Consider the following 22484-nt stretch of genomic DNA (forward strand, 5'->3'; position numbering starts at 1 on the left):
AGAAGATTTGTTATGAATTTTTTAGCATGTAAAATTTTGAAGTGAAAATTGATTGACGTATAACTTCTGAACGGTTTATCCTACGTGAAACGTATTTAGTAACTTTTGTCAGCCATGTCTGTAGATGATGTGTATAAATTTTGGTGACATTCCTATGAACGGTCTAGGAGGAGTTGCGCCGTCTTCGTGGCCATGCATTTCACACAAAAGTGAAATTACCTCACTTCCTGTTGGGCGTGGCTAATGCATTGGCATTACATTTTTGTCCGGCTTAGTGAGATACATATGCGTACCAAATGGCATGCCACTACTACAAACTATATGGCAACCAGGCACCTTAATGCGGGAGGCCAAAATCACAACGACTTAGGGGGCGCTATAGAGGCCCTGAGCCCCGGCCAAGTGTGGGCTTTTGGTTCTGAGTAGCGGTGGCAATTCTCGGAAGTGGCGCCAAATTTCGCGCGTTTTCGCCCATGGCAAGCGCCCCGAAAATGGCCCAACAGCGGAGAAAAATAAAGAAGAAGAATAATTAAAGCCGCAAGCGGCCTCGACGGGCCCTCGCGCCAGCGGCCAAGGGGGGCGGGGGCACGCGTCCCCGCGAAATACCTTCCACAGCTTCTTTGGCAAGAGACATTACTCCCACAATGGTGACAAAGCACAGAATTGGACACAGAGTGCACGGTGCGCTGAGATATTGTCATGGACAGAACATTTTATGCCATGGCTTCCCAACCAAATTAATGTATTTACCTCATCAGTCACCAAGCTATAGCTACATAGGATTGTCTTCTGTTAGACATCTATTAGTCTGTATGTAACGCTACAACACTTGCTCCCGACTGCCTACCCATTCCCCACAAGTCATGTGTGTTTAAGGCAACCAAAACAACATACTCCTGGTGCCTCATGATTGTAAACACCTCTCCTGCAACTGCTACAGCGCAATGAGCGCCCCCAGTGGTGAAAGTTCACCAAATTTGGTATACATGTCAAGGGACCTATGAAGAGTTGTTTTGTAAAGGTTGATCAAGTTTGACCAATTAGAAGCCGAGATATAAATTGTTGCCTGAAAACAGCGCCCCCAGTAGCAAAAGTTCACAAAATTTGGCACATATGTCAGGTGACCTGTTAAGAGTGTGCGTATCAAGTTTGATCAAGATTGAGAAAATAGAAGATGAGATATTGATTTTTGAAGAATAAATTTTTTGGTTTCTCCCATGTCAGTAGGTGGCGCTATGCTGCACATGAGCGATTATGAGTTGGAAAAATAAGTGTCTACAACAGCAACGTACTATCACAAGGTAGTGGTGTGAAGGAGAAGCATTATGGAATTATTTACCAAAAACCTGTTTCGGAGCAATTGCGTTGGCCAAAAACAGCGCCCCCCATGGACGAAAATTCCCAAAATGTGGTGTACATGACATGGGAGGTAGTAAGAGGGTGGCCGTGAAGTTTGACCAAATTTGAGGAAGGATTGGATTTTTTGCCCAAAAATAGCGCCCCCAGTGGCGAAATATCACAGAAATTGGGTAACATGTCAGATGCCCAATGAGTGATTTGCGTGTGAAGTATGAGCAGTTTTGAGCAATTTGAAGATATGTTATGAATTTTTAAGCATGTAAAATTTTGCATTGAAAATTAATTGACGTATAACTTCTGAACGGTTTATCCTACGTGAAATGTATTTAGTAACTTTTGTCAGCCATGTCTGTAGATGATGTGTATCAATTTTGGTGACATTGCTATGAACGGTCTAGGAGGAGTTGCGCCGTCTTCGTGGCCATGCATTTCGCACAAAAGTGAAATTACCTCACTTCCTGTTGGGCGTGGCTAATGCATTGGCATTACATTTTTGTCCGGCTTAGTGAGATACATATGCGTACCAAATGGCATGCCACTACTACAAACTACATGGCAACCAGGCACCTTAATGCGGGAGGCCAAAATCACAACGAGTTAGGGGGCGCTATAGAGGCCCTGAGGCCCGCCTGGATCTGGGCTTCTGGTTCTCAGTAGCGGTGGCAGTCTAAGAAAAAGGAGCCAAATTTCGTGCGTCGTCGACCATAGCAAGCGCCCCAATAAGGGTCTTGTAAAGCGTTTGCTTGGCAAGCTTGACAGATCAGAAGCTGCAATATCATGTTTGCCATAACCAGCACCCCCAGGGGCGAAAGTGCACAAAATTTGGTGTAGATGTCAGGTGAGCTATGAAGAGTTTGCATATGAAGTTTGATGACAATTGAGTAAATAGAAGATGAGATATAGATTTTTGAAGAATAAAATTTTTGGTTTTTCCCATGTCAGTAGGTGGCGCTGTGCTGTACATGAGCGATTATGATTTGGAAAAATAAGTGTCTACAACAGCAACGTACTATCACAAGGTTGTGGTGTGAAGGAAAAGCATTATGGAATTATTTACCAAAAACCCGTTTTGGAGCAATTGCGTCGGCCAAAAACAGCGCCCCCCATGGACGAAAATTTCCAAAATGTGGTATACATGACATGGGAGGTAGTAAGAGGGTGGCCGTGAAGTTTGACCAAATTTGAGGAAAGATTGGAATTTTTGCCCAAAAATAGCGCCCCCAGTGGCGAAATATCAAAGAAATTGGGTAACATGTCAGAAGCCCAATGAGTGATCTGCGTGTGAAGTATGAGCAATTTTGAGCAATTTGAAGATATGTTATGAATTTTTAAGCATGTAAAATTTTGCATCGAAAATTGATGGACGTATAACTTCTGAACGGTTAATCCTACGTGAAACGTATTTAGTAACTTTTGTCAGCCATGTCTGTAGATGATGTGTATCAATTTTGGTGACATTCCTATGAACGGTCTAGGAGGAGTTGCGCCGTCTTCGTGCCCATGCATTTCGCACAAAAGTGAAATTACCTCACTTCCTGTTGGGCGTGGCTAATGCATTGGCATTACATTTTTGTCCGGGTTAGTGAGATACATTTGCGTACCAAATGGCATGCCACTACTACAAACTACATGGCAACCAGGCACCTTAATGCGGGAGGCCAAAATCACAATGAGTTAGGGGGCGCTATAGAGGCCTTGAGGCCCGCCTGGATCTGGGCTTCTGGTTCTCAGTAGCGGTGGGAGTCTAAGAAAAAGGAGCCAAATTTCGTGCCATGGTGACCATGGCAAGCGCCCCAAAAAGGGTCTTGTAAAGAGTTTGCTTGCCAAGTTTGACAAATCAGAAGCTGCAATATCATTTCTGCCATAACCAGCACCCCCAGGGGCGAAAGTGCACAAAATTTGGCGTACATGTCAGGTGAGCTATGAAGAATTTGCGTATGAAGTTTGATGACAATTGAGTAAACAGAAGATGAGATATAGATTTTTGAAGAATAAATTTTTTGGTTTTTCCCATGTCAGAAGGTGGCGCTATGCTGTACATGAGTGATTATGAGATGGAAAAATAAGTGCCCACAACAGCAACGCACTATCACAAGGTAGTGGTGTGAAGGAAAAGCATTATGGAATTATTTACCAAAAACCCGTTTTGGAGAAATTGCGTCGGCCAAAAACAGCGCCCCCCATGGACGAAAACTCCCAAAATGTGGTATACATGACATGGGAGGTAGTAAGAGGGTGGCCGTGAAGTTTGACCAAATTTGAGGAAAGATTGGATTTTTTGCCCAAAAATAGCGCCCCCAGTGGCGAAATATCACAGAAATTGGGTAACATATCAGAAGCCCAATGAGTGATTTGCTTGTGAAGTATGAGCAGTTTTGAGCAATCAGAAGATTTGTTATGAATTTTTAAGCATGTAAAATTTTGCATCGAAAATTGATTGACGTATAACTTCTGAACGGTTAATCCTACGTGAAACGTATTTAGTAACTTTTGTCAGCCATGTCTGTAGATGATGTGTATCAATTTTGGAGACATTCCTATGAACGGTCTAGGAGGAGTTGCGCCGTCTTCGTGGCCATGCATTTCGCACAAAAGTGAAATTACCTCACTTCCTGTTGGGCGTGGCTAATGCATTGGCATTACATTTTTGTCCGGCTTAGTGAGATACATATGCGTACCAAATGGCATGCCACTACTACAAACTACATGGCAACCAGGCACCTTAATGCGGGAGACCAAAATCACAACGACTTAGGGGGCGCTATAGAGGCCCTGAGCCCCGGCCAAGTTTGGGCTTTTGGGTCTGAGTAGCGGTGGCAATTCTCGGAACTGGTGCCAAATTTCGTGCGTTTTCGCCCATGGCAAGTGCCCCGAAAATGGCCCAACAGCGGAGAAAAATAAAGAAGAAGACGGAAGAATAATAATAGTGAACTCTTACAAGAACAATAGGGCCTTCGCCCATAGGGCTCGGGCCCTAATAATAGTGAACTCTTACAAGAACAATAGGGCCTTCGCCCTATAGGGCTCGGGCCCTAATAATAGTGAACTCTTACAAGAACAATAGGGCCTTCGCCCATAGGGCTCGGGCCCTAATAATAATAATAGTGAACTCTTACAAGAACAATAGGGCCTTCGCCCTATAGGGCTCGGGCCCTAATAATAGTGAACTCTTACAAGAACAATAGGGCCTTCACCCATAGGGCTCGGGCCCTAATAATAGTGAACTCTTACAAGAACAATAGGGCCTTCGCCCTATAGGGCTCGGGCCCTAATAATAACAAAACGAGAATCCTTATGAATACAATAGGGTCTTGAACCTCCGGTGGACACCAGAAGCCTTGCACCTCCAGTGCTCTGGCCTGAATAAAAAGAAAAATCCTAAGGAATCCAATAGGGCAAGGGTGTCCAAACTGATCCATAAAGGGCCGTGTGGCTGCAGGTTTTCATTCCAGCCATGCAGCAGCACACCTGACTTGGCTCATTCAGTCAACTGAACTGTCTTCACACAGTCAAATACTTGCAGCCACACCCACCCTTGATTAAAGGGTGGGTGTGTCAGTTTATTGAATAAGCCAAATCAGGTGTGCTGCTGCATGGCTGGAATGAAAACCTGCAGCCACACGGCCCTTTATGGATCAGTTTGGACACCCCTGCAATAGGGCCTTGCACCTCTGGTGCAGCGGCCTCTGGTGGACACCAGAGGCCTTGCACATCCGGTGCTTGGGCCCTCATCTCATCTCATTATCTCTAGCCGCTTTATTGTGTTCTACAGGGTCGCAGGCAAGCTGGAACCTATCCCAGCTGACTACGGGCGAAAGGTGGGGTACACCCTGGACAAGTCGCCAGGTCATCACAGGGCCGACACATAGACACAGACAACCATTCACACCTACGGTCAATTTAGAGTCACCAGTTAACCTAACCTGCATGTTTTTGGACTGTGGGGGAAACCGGAGCACCCGGAGGAAACTCACGCGGACAAGGGGAGAACATGCAAACTCCGCACAGAAAGGCCCTCGCCGGCCACGGGGCTCGAACCCCGAATTTCTTGCTGTGAGGCAACAGTGCTAACCACTACACCACCGTGCTGCCCACTTGGGCCCTAATAGCAAATTACCTCACTTCCTGTAGGGCGTGGCTAATGCATTGGCATTACATTTTTGTCCGGCTTGGTGAGATACATATGCGTACCAAAGGGCATGCCACTACTACAAACTACATGGCAACCAGGCACCTTAATGCGAGAGGCAAAAATCACAACACGTTAGGGGGCGCTATAGAGGCCCTGAGGCCCGCCTGGATCTGGGCTTCTGGTTCTCAGTAGCGGTGGCAGTCTAAGAAAAAGGAGCCAAATTTCGAGCGTTGTCGACCATGGCAAGCGCCCCAATAAGGGTCTTGTAAAGAGTTTGCTTGCCAAGTCTGACAAATCAGAAGCTGCAATATCATTTCTGCCATAACCAGCACCCCCAGGGGCGAAAGTGCACAAAATTTGGCGTACATGTCAGGTGAGCTATGCAGAGTTTGCGTATGAAGTTTGATGACAATTGAGTAAATAGAAGATGAGATATAGATTTTTGAAGAATAAATTTTTTGGTTTTTCCCATGTCAGTAGGTGGCGCTATGCTGTACATGAGCGATTATGAGTTGGAAAAATAAGTGTCTACAACAGCAACGCACTATCACAAGGTAGTGGTGTGAAGGAAAAGCATTATGGAATTATTTATCAAAAACCCGTTTTGGAGCAATTGCGTCGGCCAAAAACAGCGCCCCCCATGGACGAAAATTCCCAAAATGTGGTATACATGACATGGGAGGTAGTAAGAGGGTGGCCGTGAAGTTTGACCAAATTTGAGGAAAGATTGGATTTTTTGCCCAAAAATAGCGCCCCCAGTGGCGAAATATCACAGAAATTGGGTAACATGTCAGAAGCCCAATGCGTGATTTGCTTGTGAAGTATGAGCAGTTTTGAGCAATCAGAAGATTTGTTATGAATTTTTAAGCATGTAAAATTTCGCATCGTAAATTGATTGACGTATAACTTCTGAACGGTTAATCCTACGTGAAACGTATTTAGTAACTTTTGTCAGCCATGTCTGTAGATGATGTGTATCAATTTTGGTGACATTCCTATGAACGGTCTAGGAGGAGTTGCGCCGTCTTCGTGGCCATGCATTTCGCACAAAAGTGAAATTACCTCACTTCCTGTTGGGCGTGGCTAATGCATTGGCATTACATTTTTGTCCGGCTTAGTGAGATACATATGCGTACCAAATGGCTTGCCACTACTACTAACTACATGGCAACCAGGCACCTTAATGCGGGAGACCAAAATCACAACGACTTAGGGGGCGCTATAGAGGCCCTGAGCCCCGGCCAAGTTTGGGCTTTTGGGTCTGAGTAGCGGTGGCAATTCTCGGAACTGGCGCCAAATTTCGTGCGTTTCCGCCCATGGCAAGTGCCCCAAAAATGGCCCAACAGCGGAGAAAAATAAAGAAGAAGACGGAAGAATAATAATAGTGAACTCTTACAAGAACAATAGGGCCTTCGCCCATAGGGCTCGGGCCCTAATAATAGTGAACTCTTACAAGAACAATAGGGCCTTCGCCCTATAGGGCTCGGGCCCTAATAAAAAAAAAAGATTATATGAAGGGCCTCTCGCGGCTTCCGTACATTTCCCTCGCTTGCACTGTTTTCATTTTGCTCTGAATTGTTACTTTGAAAAATGTGTGACACAACTGAGCACAGTGAAAGTGAATTTCATTATCCAGGTCTAATTGAAGCTGAAAATGTCGAAGGAAATGAAAAAAAGGTGCTTTCGAGCGAAGAAATTCACTTGTTTATACAAGAACAGGAAAACACCGTGGGTGAACCCCCCCCCAAAAAAACTAAGTACGATGTGAACGTTTTCAAAAGATTTCTTGCTGAAGTGAAGGAGGAAAGAGACAGAACAGTCATCCCCTCTAAGGAGCTAGACAGCTTGTTATGTAGTTTCTATATACAAGCGAAGAAAAAAAGGAAATTTAGACTACGAACCTGACACTTTGCCTTCCTTTTCACAAAGTATTCAGCGCTACCTTGACAACAACAACAGTAAGATAAACATTCTGGAAGACGAAGACTTTAAAAAAGGTCAGATGATAAAATGCTTATTGATAGGAGTTAGGTCAGGCCGGATGGGAAAATATTTGGCTCTTGGTCATTTAGCACTCATGGCATGACCTCGAGCCGAGAATTTTCCCGTCCGTCCCTCCCACTCAGTCAACAAGTACATATTATGTGGGAAACAAAACAAAAACAAACAAACAAAAAAGGTGTTTAAAAAAAATGCAATGCGTTTCATATTTTAGATTCTTCAAAATATATAGCGTTTACCTTGATGATGCTTTGCACACTATTTGCATTATCTTAATCAGCTTCATGAGGTAGTCACCTGGAATGCTTTTCAATTAACAGGTGTGCTTCGTCAAAAGTTAATTAGTGCAATTTCTTGCCTTCTTAATGCGTCGGAGATCAAACAGTAAACAATAACAACACAGTAAATAGTAGGTGATGTACCGGAGAACCTGACGCTCCGGATCTTGCTTTGAAAACTACGCAGCACTGGTTCAAACCACCATGTGGTGTTTCTGAATATATCGAGTGCTTTGGTTTTCCGGAAGTTTTACCGCCACAAATAGAACAAACTAGGTACAAGATTCATCCTCACATTTGGGAAATTCTTTAAACACTCCATGTCGCACGTGCCTGTTTATCCATCAGCAAAATATATTCAGTTTTTACACAAGTTAAAATGCACAGTTAATAACTGAAACGTCGCACAGTTAATAACTGGAACGTTGCACAGTTTCTACAGAAGTCAGTCATGTTTTATATTATACTGTATATGAGAACGATAACAAAAACTTGTGTACAGTATTGACTTCTGCTAGAGCGGTGGCTACAATTATCGACAGTCCATAATTAGACACCTTTTCAGATTTACCAATAAAAAACAATTTTACAAAAGGTGAGTTTCAGTTACAACAGTTATTATTGGTTAATTAATCAACCGGAAGACCCTCCTTGCCCTTTGAGCTTGTCGTCTGATGACACAGCTCGTTACCCGAGATGGAATTTTTTTTTAGCATGATCAGCAATTTGAGGAAAACCAGGATGTTATCATTGCAGGTAAGCAGGGTGGAAAGATCATGGACATGTTTCTACTTATCAAATTCATCGATATTTCATGATCTTGTTGAAAGCTACTTTGTTTCTTATTTTTTCATTTGAGCCGCCATTTTATATCTAAATGCGCGTTTGAGAGGTCACGTGAGGTGTTGATAATACTGATCACTTTCACCGGTGTCCACCATTATCGACACCCTGTGGAATTCAGTGACCTTTACAGCTGTTATGGATCGATCTTTGGGTCACATTGTTGAAGTAGATGAAGTCATTTAAAAAAAAAAAAAAGTGCTGTGATTTATAATAATTTTTTTTTCTGATTCATAACAGAATTAAATGTTTATAGAGTATTTGGAATCCTATTGCAATAAATAGAATTAGACCAGAAGTAAATTCCTAGCATATAAATAAATTATCTGTTTGAAATATTCAGATCTTTCTATTCCGTTCAGAATTTTTTTTTCCAGTTTGTTGTAAATATCAAACTTCAGACTTTCGAAAGGCGTTTGGCTCCATCAATAGAGACGCCATGTTTACCATTCTTCCCCTCTACGGTATCCCACAACCTATCGTTGATGCAATTAAGACACTCTACATAAACACCAAGGCCACAGTTATAACAGACGGCGAAACGCCATTCTTTGGTATTGAAGCAGGAGTCCTTCAGGGTGATACCCTGGTGCCATTTCTTTTCATCATTGTACTGGACTATATTCTTAGCCTCTCAGTAGATACCATCAATGACGAGGGCCTACAAATCCATCCTAGGCGTAGTCAGAGGTGCCCTGCAAAGTATCTCACGGATCTTGACTTCGCAGATGATCTCGCCTTATCATCAGAGCTTGTTGAGAATGCAGAATCCCTTCTACAGTCCCTTGAAAAGGCGGCAAAACTAGTGGGGCTACACTGTAACGAGAGTAAAACTGAGTACATCTGTACAACCATGAACGGTCACCTACAATCGCTGGCAAGCGCAACCATCAAGCAAGTCGAAGACTTCAGACATCTTGGGTCTTATATTGTGGACTCGGAAAGGGACATGAAGACCCGTAAGGCACTAGCGTGGGCAGCTTGTAATAAGCTTAACCACGTATGGAACTCCAGCCTGGCTAATGACCAGAAACTCAGCTTGTTTCACACGTTGATCGAGCCAGTCCTCCTCTATGGATCTGAGACATGGACGCTAACCATGCGTCAACAATAGCAGCTAGACGGAGCATATACCAACTTGCTTCGACATGTCCAAAACATTCACTGGTCAGAGCATGCCACATGCGAGTGCATATACGGAAATGTTCCACCTATTTTCCAGACACTCACAAAGCGACGCCTCCAATTTGCCGGTCACCGTCATTGTGCAACAGGTGAAGTGATCCAGTCAATTCTGCTCTGGAAACCGAGCGGCTGTGTCCACTCAAGGAGAATCACCTTCCCCGACATCATCGCAAGGGACTTGAGGATATAAAGGTCAGACTTGGGGAGTGCAATAAACAACCGAGAAGTGTGGTACAAGGTGGTTGCGGGTGTCTCGACCTCTTGAGGCCGAATGATGATGATGTAAATAGCTACCACATATTACAATATCAGGAGACATTTTATATTTTGGTTCGAGGAATAACATGCGACCTTTGATCTGGATTTTCATGTGGATCCAATGTCAATTACCTGTTGACATTTATTGGTAAACTCCAAAACTAGAAATTAATACAAACAACAACGAATGATTAACAAAATGTGATCTACGAAAATACTTAGAAAGTGGAACAAAGATTTTCTGACACAGGTTAAATCATCATTTTATCAGTTCATTTGTTTACAAATATTAGAATTACTTCCAGCGGCATGGTGGTGTAGTGGTTAGCACTGTCGCCTCACAGCAAGAAGGTCCGGGTTCGAGCCCCGCGGCCGGCAAGGGCCTTTCTGTGCGGAGTTTGCATGTTCTCCCCATGTCCGCGTGGGATTCCTCCGGGTGCTCCGGTTTCCCCCACAGTCCAAAGACATGCAGGTTAGGTTAACTGGTGACTCTAAATTGACCGTAGGTGTGAATGTGAGTGTGAATGGTTGTCTGTGTCTATGTGTCAGCCCTGTGATGACCTGGCGACTTGTCCTGGGTGTACCTCGCCTTTTACCCGTAGTCAGCTGGGATAGGCTCCGGCTTGCCTGCGACCCTGTAGAACAGGATAAAGCGGCTAGAGATAACGAGATGAGATGAGAATTACTTCCTCATTTACATAAACACCGACACCGATATATTTATATAAAAAGATATTTTGTAATAATTACAAGTCTATGTAAAACAATTTTTAAATAAAAAAAAAATGTTTGTTAATACCATATACCGATTATTTTTTTATTAATAATCATCTGGATGTCGATAATTGTGGAACAGTGTCGATAACTGTGGACAAAAGGTGTCAATAATTGTGGAACGGTGTCACGTGATCTGATACGCTAAGCAGACATCCCAAGTCTTGCGGAAGTTCCAGGAGTCTCCCGCATATTGATAGTGGCTCCCTGATGCCCGCAAATTACATACAATCTCACGGGATCTACAGCAAGCGAGCAAGCTTCATCCCGAACCGACTGACCAGTCAGTCAGTGCATAGAGCATGAAGAAGAGCAGCAGCTGCTCCAGCCAGAAATGAGATGAGATGAGACAAATCATTGGGTTTTTTTTGTTTTGTTTTTTTAACTGATTTAGTGTTCAACTTTCAGAGTTATGATAAAGCAGTGTCTCTTTGTAAGTGCCATCTTTGTAAGCTCACTTGCTTGGCACAAGGCTAAATAATGGCAATAAATTACTTTCACTTTACAGTGCTAGAGCGGCAGGACCAGGTGGCGCGCAACAGGCAGTAATTTGTGAGGATTCACCTCCAAAACTAAGTCGCTCATAAAACTACAACCTTTTCTGGTTCAAACAGAACCAATTAGGACCGTGTACACCCTTTCTATTTTGTGCTACAACGATAAGTAGAGGTCTGTACGTGTTGGGGGTCAGCGCGCAATTACCTTTATTTATTTTTACTAAAATCATTGTATCTCTGCAACCATAAAAGTTATTTTTTCTTCCAAAATTCCAGAACGTGTGGTGTCCCTTTACAGAGAGCTGATTTTAAGGTGAATTGAACCGGTTTGAAATTTTAAGGTAAAGTCCCTACAATAATCACGGAATTGGCGCAAAGGAAAAGGCCATTGCGAGATTAATTTATAATTTATCACTCTGTGATAAACTTCCCTGTGTATTTCTGAATCTTGCCGTTACCTTTTTGTCCACTGAAACACGCGTGATGTTATATTACATCCAAAAACATGATTTCAATATCAAATGAATAGACAGACACGGCATCCTGTTATCTCGCTCAACTCGTCGGTTTTTTTCTGTATTTATAGGATCTGAAAGAGATTCTCTCACAACATGAGCAAAATTTACACTGCTCAATTAATACTTTACCTTCAGGTACTATTAACACATCATATCCATCTTCTGTAAAATACGTGATTTTCCGATGTGAAAATCAGCACTCTCCAGTCACAAGACAAAGCAATTCTACAGAGATGCGACAGCATTCTACATCAGAAGCTTTCAAAAAAAATTAAGGAAAAATTCCCAGTGAGATATCAAATCTTGACGAATCTGTCAGTGGTCAATCCTGAGAACCATGATGTGAACCAGGGCAGATTTTGACTTTGGCAGAGAGATTTCCAAATGTAATGAAGGCAGATGCCAGAGAACAACTCCATTTAGAAGTCCTGGATGATGTCTCATCTAACCTGGGAGCACTGGTGCCAAATTATAAGAATTTACCAGTTGATGAGTTCTGGGGGAAGCTGTCCAAAGTCACATCTGTGAGCTCAGGGCAGTTGAGATTCAGGGAGCTCTCTCAGCTGATGAAGCTGCTATTGGTGCTGCCAAATTCTAACTGTGATGTGGAAAGGGCATTCAGCATGGTACGTCACATCAAGACAGAATTTAGGAGTCAGACGTCTCACCAAACACTTGTGAATCTGATGTCTTGCAAGATTAACAAGTTTATTGACACAGAGTGCTACGAGGTGGAGGTGTCTGGAAAATTGCTCAAATCTGCTCCCTGAAATGAATTTTGTCAGGTTGGGATGTCTGCGCTAAGTAATCAGGAATCAACCAATTTTTTTCCAGTGGAAGTTTGAGTAATTATTCACGCACAGTTTACGTATTGAAAGACTTTTCTACTTTTGCAATGGCCAAAAGATCGTTAAGGTGTCGATAATTGTAGCCACCGCTCATATATAATAGTAACAAAAACTTATGTACAGTATTGACTTTTGCTATTAATTTTTTTAATCATTAGAGGCCGCTAGCATGCACTGTGTTAAACAAAGCTTCGAGTAATGAACCTTTTTCGACTCGGTTGGATTTGAAGTTTCATTGGTTCAGAAAGCTTCACTGCCCCATCACTAGTAAACAGCCCTATTCCACACTGTAGTAATCCAGATTATATCAAGAACCGCTCAACTAAGTAAAGAGAAATGACATCCATCATTACTTTAAGATATAAAATGTAAAATAAATTAAAAAAAAAAAAACTCTGTCCAAATGTTTGACCGATTCTGTATGTTTGTTTCTTCATTTAAACTTTACTTACCTGTAGCTATACTATAGTGGAGTACCTCGACCTCATGCATTATCCTGTACCGTGTAGCCAGGAGCCACTGAACTCTGTGCATATCTTATATTTTATATCGTAACTTGGTGATATATTATATTTGATTCAACTGTATTATACAACCCCGATTCCAAAAAAGTTGGGACAAAACAAATTGTAAATAAAAACGGAATGCAATTATGTGGAAGTTTCAAAATTCCATATTTTATTCAGAGTAGAACATAGATGACATATCAAATGTTTAAACTGAGAAAATGTATCATTTAAAGAGAAAAATTAGGTGATTTTAAATTTCATGACAACAACACATCTCAAAAAAGTTGGGACAAGGCCATGTTTACCACTGTGAGACATCCCCTTTTCTCTTTACAACAGTCTGTAAACGTCTGGGGACTGAGGAGACAAGTTGCTCAAGTTTAGGGATAGGAATGTTAACCCATTCTTGTCTAATGTAGGATTCTAGTTGCTCAACTGTCTTAGGTCTTTTTTGTTGTATCTTCTGTTTTATGATGCGCCAAATGTTTTCTATGGGTGAAAGATCTGGACTGCAGGCTGGCCAGTTCAGTACCCGGACCCTTCTTCTACGCAGCCATGATGCTGTAATTGATGCAGTATGTGGTTTGGCATTGTCATGTTGGAAAATGCAAGGTCTTCCCTGAAAGAGACGTCATCTGGATGGGAGCATATGTTGCTCTAGAACCTGGATATACCTTTCAGCATTGATGGTGTCTTTCCAGCTGTGCAAGCCGCCCATGCCACACGCACTAATGCAACCCCATACCATCAGAGATGCAGGCTTCTGAACTGAGCGCTGATAACAACTTGGGTCGTCCTTCTCCTCTTTAGTCCGAATGACACGGCGTCCCTGATTTCCATAAAGAACTTCAAATTTTGATTCGTCTGACCACAGAACAGTTTTCCACAGTCCATTTTAAATGAGCCTTGGCCCAGAGAAGACGTCTGCGCTTTTGGATCATGTTTAGATACGGCTTCTTCTTTGAACTAGAGAGTTTTAGCTGGCAACGGCGGATGACACGGTGAATTGTGTTCACAGATAATGTTCTCTGGAAATATTCCTGAGCCCATTTTGTGATTTACAATACAGAAGCATGTCTGTATGTGATGCAGTGCCGTCTAAGGGCCCGAAGATCACGGGCACCCAGTATGGTTTTCCGGCCTTGACCCTTACGCACAGAGATTCTTCCAGATTCTCTGAATCTTTTGATGATATTATGCACTGTAGATGATATATTCAAACTCTCTGCAATTTTACACTGTCGAACTCCTTTCTGATATTCCTCCACTATTTGTCGGCGCAGAATTAGGGGGATTGGATTAGGGGGATTAGAATTAGGGGGATTGGATTTCATGTGTTGCTGTCATGAAATTTCAAATGAGCCAATATTTGGCATGAAATTTCAAAATGTCTCACTTTCAACATTTGATATGTAGTCTATGTTCTATTGTGAATACAATATCAGTTTTTGAGATTTGTAAATTATTGCATTCCGTTTTTATTTACAATTTGTACCTTGTCCCAACGCCGTGTCATTCGGACTAAAGAGGAGAAGGACGACCCAAGTTGTTATCAGCACTCAGTTCAGAAGCCTTCTGAGGCTACATTTACATTAGACTGTATCTGTCTCGTTTTCTTCGCGGATGCACTGTCCGTTTACATTAAACCACCTGGAAACGCCGGGAAACGGGAATCCGCCAGCGTCCACGTATTCAATCTAGATCGTATCTGGTCCGGTGCTGTGTAAACATTGAGATACGTGAATACGCTGTGCTGAGCTCTAGCTGGCATCCTCATTGGACAACGTCACTGTGACATCCACCTTCCTGATTCACTGGCGTTGGTCATGTGACGCGACTGCTGAAAAACGGCGCGGACTTCCGCCTTGTATCACCTTTCATTAAAGAGTATAAAAGTATGAAAATACTGCAAATACTGATGCAAATACTGCCCATTGTGTAGTTATGATTGTCTTTAGGCTTGCCATCCTTCCACTTGCAAGTGGTAAGTGATATGCGCTGGGATCACACACACAGCGGCTCAGTCCCGAAAACACTGCTAGTGTGCTTCACTCGCGCGCTCTGTGAGCTGCGCAGGGCCGGAGTGCGCACCCTCCAGAGGGCACTCGCTGTTCAGGGCGGAGTGATTTGGAGCGCAGGATGCCTGCGGAGCCGAGCGTATCCGTGTATTAGTATTGTTGTGTGCACGCGAATCGTGTATTGGTGTTGCTGTGTGCACACTAATCGTTTTAAAAACGTTAATCTGATGATCCGCTGATACGGTCTAATGTAAACATGGGCTGAGAGCCACTGCCACTCCAAGATGCTCTTTTTATACCCAGTCATGTTAATGGCCTATTGCCAATTGACCTAATGAGTTGTAATTTGGTCCTCCAGCTGTTCCTTTTTTGTACCTTTAACTTTTCCAGCCTCTTATTCCCCCTGTCCCAACTTTTTTGAGATGTGTTGCTGTCATGAAATTTCAAATGAGCCAATATTTGGCATGAAATTTCAAAATGTCTCACTTTCGACATTTGATATGTAGTCTATGTTCTATTGTGAATACAATATCAGTTTTTGAGATTTGTAAATTATTGCATTCCGTTTTTATTGACAATTTGTACCTTGTCCCAACTTTTTTGGAATCGGGGTTGTATTTACATTGTGCTTTTAACAGTAGACATTGTCACAAAGCAGCTTTACAGAAAACCGACAGTGGAAAGGAAAAACTCCCTGCGACCACATGAACTCCCTGAGATAACGTAAAAACTCTATGGGAACTCTACCTTCCTATAACGTCAGGCCCCATCCTGTTTTATTTCTTCAATACAGACACTTGGATTGGGCAAAACGCTCAGGTTTTCAGTTCCCCTACTTACTGAACACAAACACTAAACAGAAAGGATGATTACAGCACCATTTCATCTTTTTTGAGTTGGTTTTGATACATTAGTAGCTGGAAAACATTCATAATGGACGGGTGAGCATTAGATATTAAAAAGCCATCTATCCACTTACCTTGGCAGCTCAACATAATGATGATGAGATATTAAGTCATAACTAAGAGATATTTCAATTATGGGATACGTCATAATTATAAGATATAAAGTCATAATTATGGGATGCTAAGTCTTAATTATGAGATGCTGTGTCATAATTATGGGATACATATATATTATTATTAGCTTAAGGTCGGTCAGTATCGTGAAATACCGTGACCGAGGTCTTGAAAATACTGACCAAGGCCTCTGGGCCGAGGTCAGTATTTTCAAGGCCGACGTCACGGTATTTGAAGATACGGCCCGACCTTAAAGCTGGTAAATAATATATTTATTTTTTTCTTTACCAAATTCTAACAGAAATGAGAGCGCTCGCAAGGGAAAACAAAGCCAAGGCGAGCCGGCATTTTGAATCCTCATTCACGGCTGTAATGCAAATGGCTTCCTCCTCGGTATACAAGTGCACTTCCATGGCAGGGAAAAAAAAAAACCAAAACTACATTTTGCCGCCTATGTATAGTCCCCTATTTATACAAAATTGAGTCATTCAGGATTCAGCCATGTTTTTGCTCAGTGTTAGCAACAGTTACAGGTTTTCGGCTTTCTCCTGAAATGTTTTCTTTTATTTCGTCTTCATCAGGGTAATAAAACTCATTTTCGCTGTGAACACTGTCTTTATCACTATCCATGCTGTAAAATTAATGCTATTATACTGAGAAACGCGAAAATAAATGTTGACAAAAAAATGCTACTATGTTTGTTGTTGTGAACAAGCGAGTCGCCAAAAGGTCCATAACCGGGGTCCGTATCGTAGGATTCCGGACCGCTCGCGAGCCAATCAGAGCGCACGATTTGATGGAAACCGGACTGCGAAAAAATAATTCATAATTACGGGATGTGTGTCGATTATGAAATGCTACGTCATAATTCTGAAATATTAAGTTGTAATTATGGAATGTGTCAATTATGAGCTACTATTTCAATTATGAGATGTGTCATAATTATGAGACACTACATTATAATTATGAGACATTATGTTATAATTACGAGATACTAAGTCAAAATTATGGGATGCCAAGTCTTAATTATGAGATACTACATCATAATTATGAGACACTACATTATAATTATGAGACACCAAGTCATAATTATGGGATGTGTCAATTATGAGATACTATGTCATAATTATGAGATACTACGTTATAATTATGAGACACTATGTCATAATTATGAGATACCAAGTTATAATTATGGGACGTGACAATTATGAGATGCATCATAATTATGGGATTCTAAGTCAGTTATGGGATGTGTCAATTATGAGACGTGTCAAATATGAGATGCCAAGTCATAATTATGGGATACTACATTATATTGAGATACTCAGGAATTCCCTTTACTGTCTATCTGCGCATCTCAGAATGACACAGGACAATGGGCGAACTAGATTTTTTTTTTTTCCCCCAGCTACGGTACGCCGGAAATCCGGCGCGGCGCCGGAACGCTATCACCCCTGGATACTATGTCATAATTATGAGATAGTAAGTTTTAATTATGAGATACCAAGTCATAATTATGGGATGTCTCAATTATGAAATACTATGTCATAATTATGAGATACAGCATCTTAATTTGAAGACATTGTGTCAATTATGAGATACTAAGTCAATTATGAGATGTGTCAATTATGAAATACCAATGTCAATTATGAGATACTACATTCTAATTATGAGACATTGTCATAATTATGAGATACCAAGTCAATCATGGAATGCCAAGTCTTAATTATGAGATACTACATCATAATTATGAGATTCTAAGTTATAATTATGAGACATTGTTATAATTATGAGATAAGTCAATTATGAAATACTACATCATAATTATGAGATACTACATTATAATTGATACATTATCATAATTATAAGATACCAAGTCATAATTATGAGATACCAAGTTATAATTATGGGATGTGTCAATTATGAGATACTAGGTCAATTATGAGATATAATTATGGGATGCTAAGTTTTAATTCTGAGATACTAAGTTAATATTATGGGACACGACAATTATGAGATACATCATAATTATGGGATACTAATTCAGTTATGGGATGTGTCAATTATGAGACACGTCATAATTATGGGATACTACATTATAATTATGAGACACTGTCAATTATGAGATAGTAAGTTTTAATTATGAGATACTAGTTATAATTATGGGACATGTCAATTATGAGATTCTATGTCATAACTATGAGATAAGTCATAATCGTGAGATACTAAGTTATAATTATGAGATAGTCATAATTATAGGATACTACGTTATGAGATACTATGTCAATTATGAGATAGTAAGTCTTAATTATGAGACACCAAGTCATAATTATGGGATACTACGTTATAATTCAAGTAACTTTACTTGAACTAAGAAATTTTACTTGAATGTTATAATTATGGGATGTGTTAATCATGAGATACTAAGTCATATTTATGAGATACTACTTCATAATGTTCAAAGAGATGCGGTTAGGTTAATATGGGACGGCCTTGGGCTGAGGTGCCCTTGAGCGAGGCACCTAACTCCCAACTGCTCCCCGGGCACTGTTAGCATGACTGCCCACTGCTCTGGGTACATGTGTGTGCTTATTGCTCACATGTGTGCACGCATGTGTGTGTTCACTGCTTCAGATGGGTTAAATGCAGAGAGGAATTTCACAAGCGTGTGATGAATAAAGTTGTTAAAAAATAATTATGAAAGAGACATGCATAATGGATGTGTGAACATTAGATATTAAAAAGGGTAAACCCTCCATCTACTCACCTCTGCAGCTTTGGCACATTCTTTGGTTCGTTTGTGCAGCGTCACCCAGGTTTCCTCATATCTAGAGGACAAAAGGTGGGGTTTTTTTCTACTTAAATAAGGAAAGATACTGGAATTATGTACTGCTCTGGAAAAAGATGAGGCACTTAACAGTTCATGAATGAGAGTGCATTAGTTATAAAACCCATACCGATTCAACAAATCCAGTCCAGCGGAATACTGAGGAAGATGGTCTTCTCTTCTGAAAAACAGACAGATGATAACAGTATCAGAGCAAATGCAATTACCCATAATTCATCATCATACCAGGAAAAAAAAAAAACAACTCAACTAGTCTATTTCAACCATTAAAATGCATTAAATGAGGACGGCTTCTGACAAAAACACACTGTACTGCTGGCAAATTATTTTTTCATTCTTCTGTATGTCATGGCATTTTATTTGTCGATGAGTTTGTGATATCTGAACAATGTTCTATTAAGTATTTATTAGCATGTACTGTACATACCTCTGTTTCTTCTTCACTTTGGCCTCCTTGGACTTGTCACTCAAGGTCTTAATTCTGGAAGGGTTGAAATCACGTATATAAAATATTGACATGATGTTCCATTTCATGTACATGAGATTAAAAATGAATGAAGACTAGCCTGGTATTTCAACCTTGTTCTTAACACACTCACGAAAGGCTCTCTGGGTATGTTCGGAGTCATATCAGTCTGATAGGCACTCATCCAGCTGGACTGCGTGCTAATCATTACCCTTATAACCTACTTAGCAAGAGGAGTCTGGTTTGAAAAGCAGCAAATCAATTTTTCAACTTCCCCTTACAAAACAGCCTGATTTCTGATATTTTCTGTTTTGAAAAATAATCATATCATAGGATCATAGGTGTTGTCCTGAACCCTCAGCCTTCCAGTGACTCATGTGACTCAAATGGGACTCGAGTGGCTTTTAAATCTGACTTTACACGTTATCATTTTTGGCCCGACTTTACTGTTGCAAACAACTTCTTCTTGTTCTTCAATTTTATTTGTATAGCACGTTTAACAATAGCCATTGTCGCAAAGCAGCTTTACAGAAAAATATAAATTGTAAATATATGAATTTATCCCTATTGAGCAAACCTGAGGTGAGGGTGGAAAGGAAAAACTCCCTGAGACATCATGAGGAAGAAACCAGACTCAGAAGGGAACCCATCCTCATTTGGGTTATAACAGATAGCCATGATTATAAATAACTCGCGTCTGTAAGTTTGACCATATATGGTCAAATACGTAACCAGGAAATTCATTACAGCTTTGACATGAAGTCTAACAAAATCAAACGTGCAAACAAAATTCGCACACGGTAAAGGTTGTGAGTGGAGATCGGTGATCTGCCCTTACAATGCATAAATGTGACGTTCACTTCCGCCGATTTAGCACCAAAAAGACATCTGATGACAAAATTACACCGTTACACAAAATTCCAAAATGGCAATCGCAAAACATGCATAAGACATGCTAACAGACAGAAAAAATATTCTTATTACCTCAAACTCACTGAAGAATTCTTATGCTACCCTGTTTTCTCCATGAGCCTGGATCACACTGACTGATGACGTAAGCTGTAACGTAGTCGTTTTCTTTAATTGCTGGTCTATCATTAGAGGATCGTCATCTTAAATTTCTGACGTGGAGGACACGTTACCACGCAGTCCGTTATAGAATTTGACCAATATTATATTGGGATTTGGTACAGTGTGAACAGTAATGATCTTAAAAGACTGCTGTAATCACAGTGTAAAACTGGCTTCAGATAGCCAAGGGGATTTGTTTAAGAGTGCGTAAAAAAACAGTAGTGGATTTGAAACACAGCCTAGAGAGCTACTTCACTATAGTGTTTGGATTAGTTATCTTCTGTGATTATGACCGAGTTCCTCTTTCTGCTCCATTTCCTGTGCAGTTCTGCTTTACATTTTCTGGTAACATGCAAAACTACCTCTAGTCCTAATTTTATCTCTCTAAATGTTACAGCTATTTGGTGCTGCCTGTGCTGTTTGTCAATAGTTTCATTTATGCCACGAATATAATTGGACGCAGCTTATCTGGTTGGCACGGTGGTGTAGTGGTTAACACTGTCGCCTCACAGCAAGAAGGTTCTGGGTTCGAGCCCAGTTGCCAACGGAGACCTTTCTGTGTGGAGTTTGCATGTTCTCCCCGTGTCTGTGTGGGTTTCCTCTGGGTGCTCTGGTTTCCCCCACAGATGAATAATTTATCTGTTTAAAAATTACTTATCTGGTCATAACAAGTAACAATAAGTGCCTTGTATACGAAAGCCCATTTCTGTCACTTGAAAAAAAAAATTTAAGTCACATAATGTCATAATAATGAGAATGTATATCTTATATGACTTTGTATCTCATAATTTTGAGATACTAAGCCATAATTATGGGACGTGTCAATTATGGGATACTACATCATATTTATAAGATACTAAGTCTTAATTATGAGATACTGTCATAATTCTGAAATACAACATCATAATTATGAAATACTATGTCCTAATTATTAGATATTCCAGTTATGAGATACCAAGTCAAAATTACAAGATACTAAGTTTAATTATGAGATACTACATTATAATTATGAAATACTGTCATAATTATGGGATACCAAGTCAATTATGAGATAGTAAGTCATAATTATGGGATAAGTTATAATTATGAAATACTACATCATAATTATGAGATATGACAATGATGAGACGTATCTCATAATGTCATAATTCTGACTTAGTAAGTCAAAATTATGAGCTATACCAATTATGAGGTACCAAGTCATAATTTTTAGATTTCATTTATGAGATACTAACTCAATAATTAGATGTGTCAATTATGAGATACTAAGTCTAAATTATGAGATACTAATTCATAATTATGACATTACCTTACAGCCATTTAGCAGATGCTCTTATACAGAACAATGTACAACATACCCAGACAACCCAGGGAGCAGTTGTGGGTTAGGTGCCTTGCTCAAGGTTTCAGGAAAACCATAGAATAGTTGTGAATTGCAACATAAAATGAAGATCACACATTGAGTTGAAGTTTGGCTATTGGTTACTTTTTACTTGTAACGGACAATAACAATTTTATCCAAAATAGTTTTCCTGCCTTTTTGCATGTTCTCCCCGTGTCTGTGTGGGTTATTATATTATTATTTCCATATTATTTCCATTTCACATGCATGTTGCTGTTAAAGTTCAGTGTGTTTGTGTAGAACTCTCTCAGACGGTCATTACTCGATAATGTAGAAATCATAAAATAGAAATCTATAACAAAGTTTGTATGAAGAAAACAATAGGGTGCCAAGACTTTAACAGTACTGTGTTTGAGAATATTTATTTATTTAGTTATATCATCCACCTCTAGGTTTAAAGAAAAAGAAAAATCGGCGCTGCATCATGACAGACAGGATAATGTTTGAGTTTAAAATTG

At 40.6% G+C, this 22484-nt stretch overlaps 1 protein-coding gene across 1 annotated transcript in view; it reads right to left on the minus strand.

Moving 5' to 3' along the window:
- The window catches only part of dtnbp1a (dystrobrevin binding protein 1a), a 91062-nt gene that overhangs the window by 63582 nt on the left and 4996 nt on the right, over positions 1-22484 (minus strand). Inside the window, exons 2-4 of the mRNA XM_060921356.1 lie at positions 19515-19568; positions 19197-19247; positions 19007-19067 (exon numbers count right to left, since the gene is read on the minus strand). Of these exons, the coding sequence (XP_060777339.1) occupies positions 19007-19067; positions 19197-19247; positions 19515-19568 (166 nt within the window). The remainder of the gene's footprint in view (positions 1-19006; positions 19068-19196; positions 19248-19514; positions 19569-22484) is intronic.

This window comes from Neoarius graeffei, chromosome 5, assembly GCF_027579695.1.
Source record: "Neoarius graeffei isolate fNeoGra1 chromosome 5, fNeoGra1.pri, whole genome shotgun sequence".
In the NCBI taxonomy this organism is placed as follows: domain Eukaryota; kingdom Metazoa; phylum Chordata; class Actinopteri; order Siluriformes; family Ariidae; genus Neoarius; species Neoarius graeffei.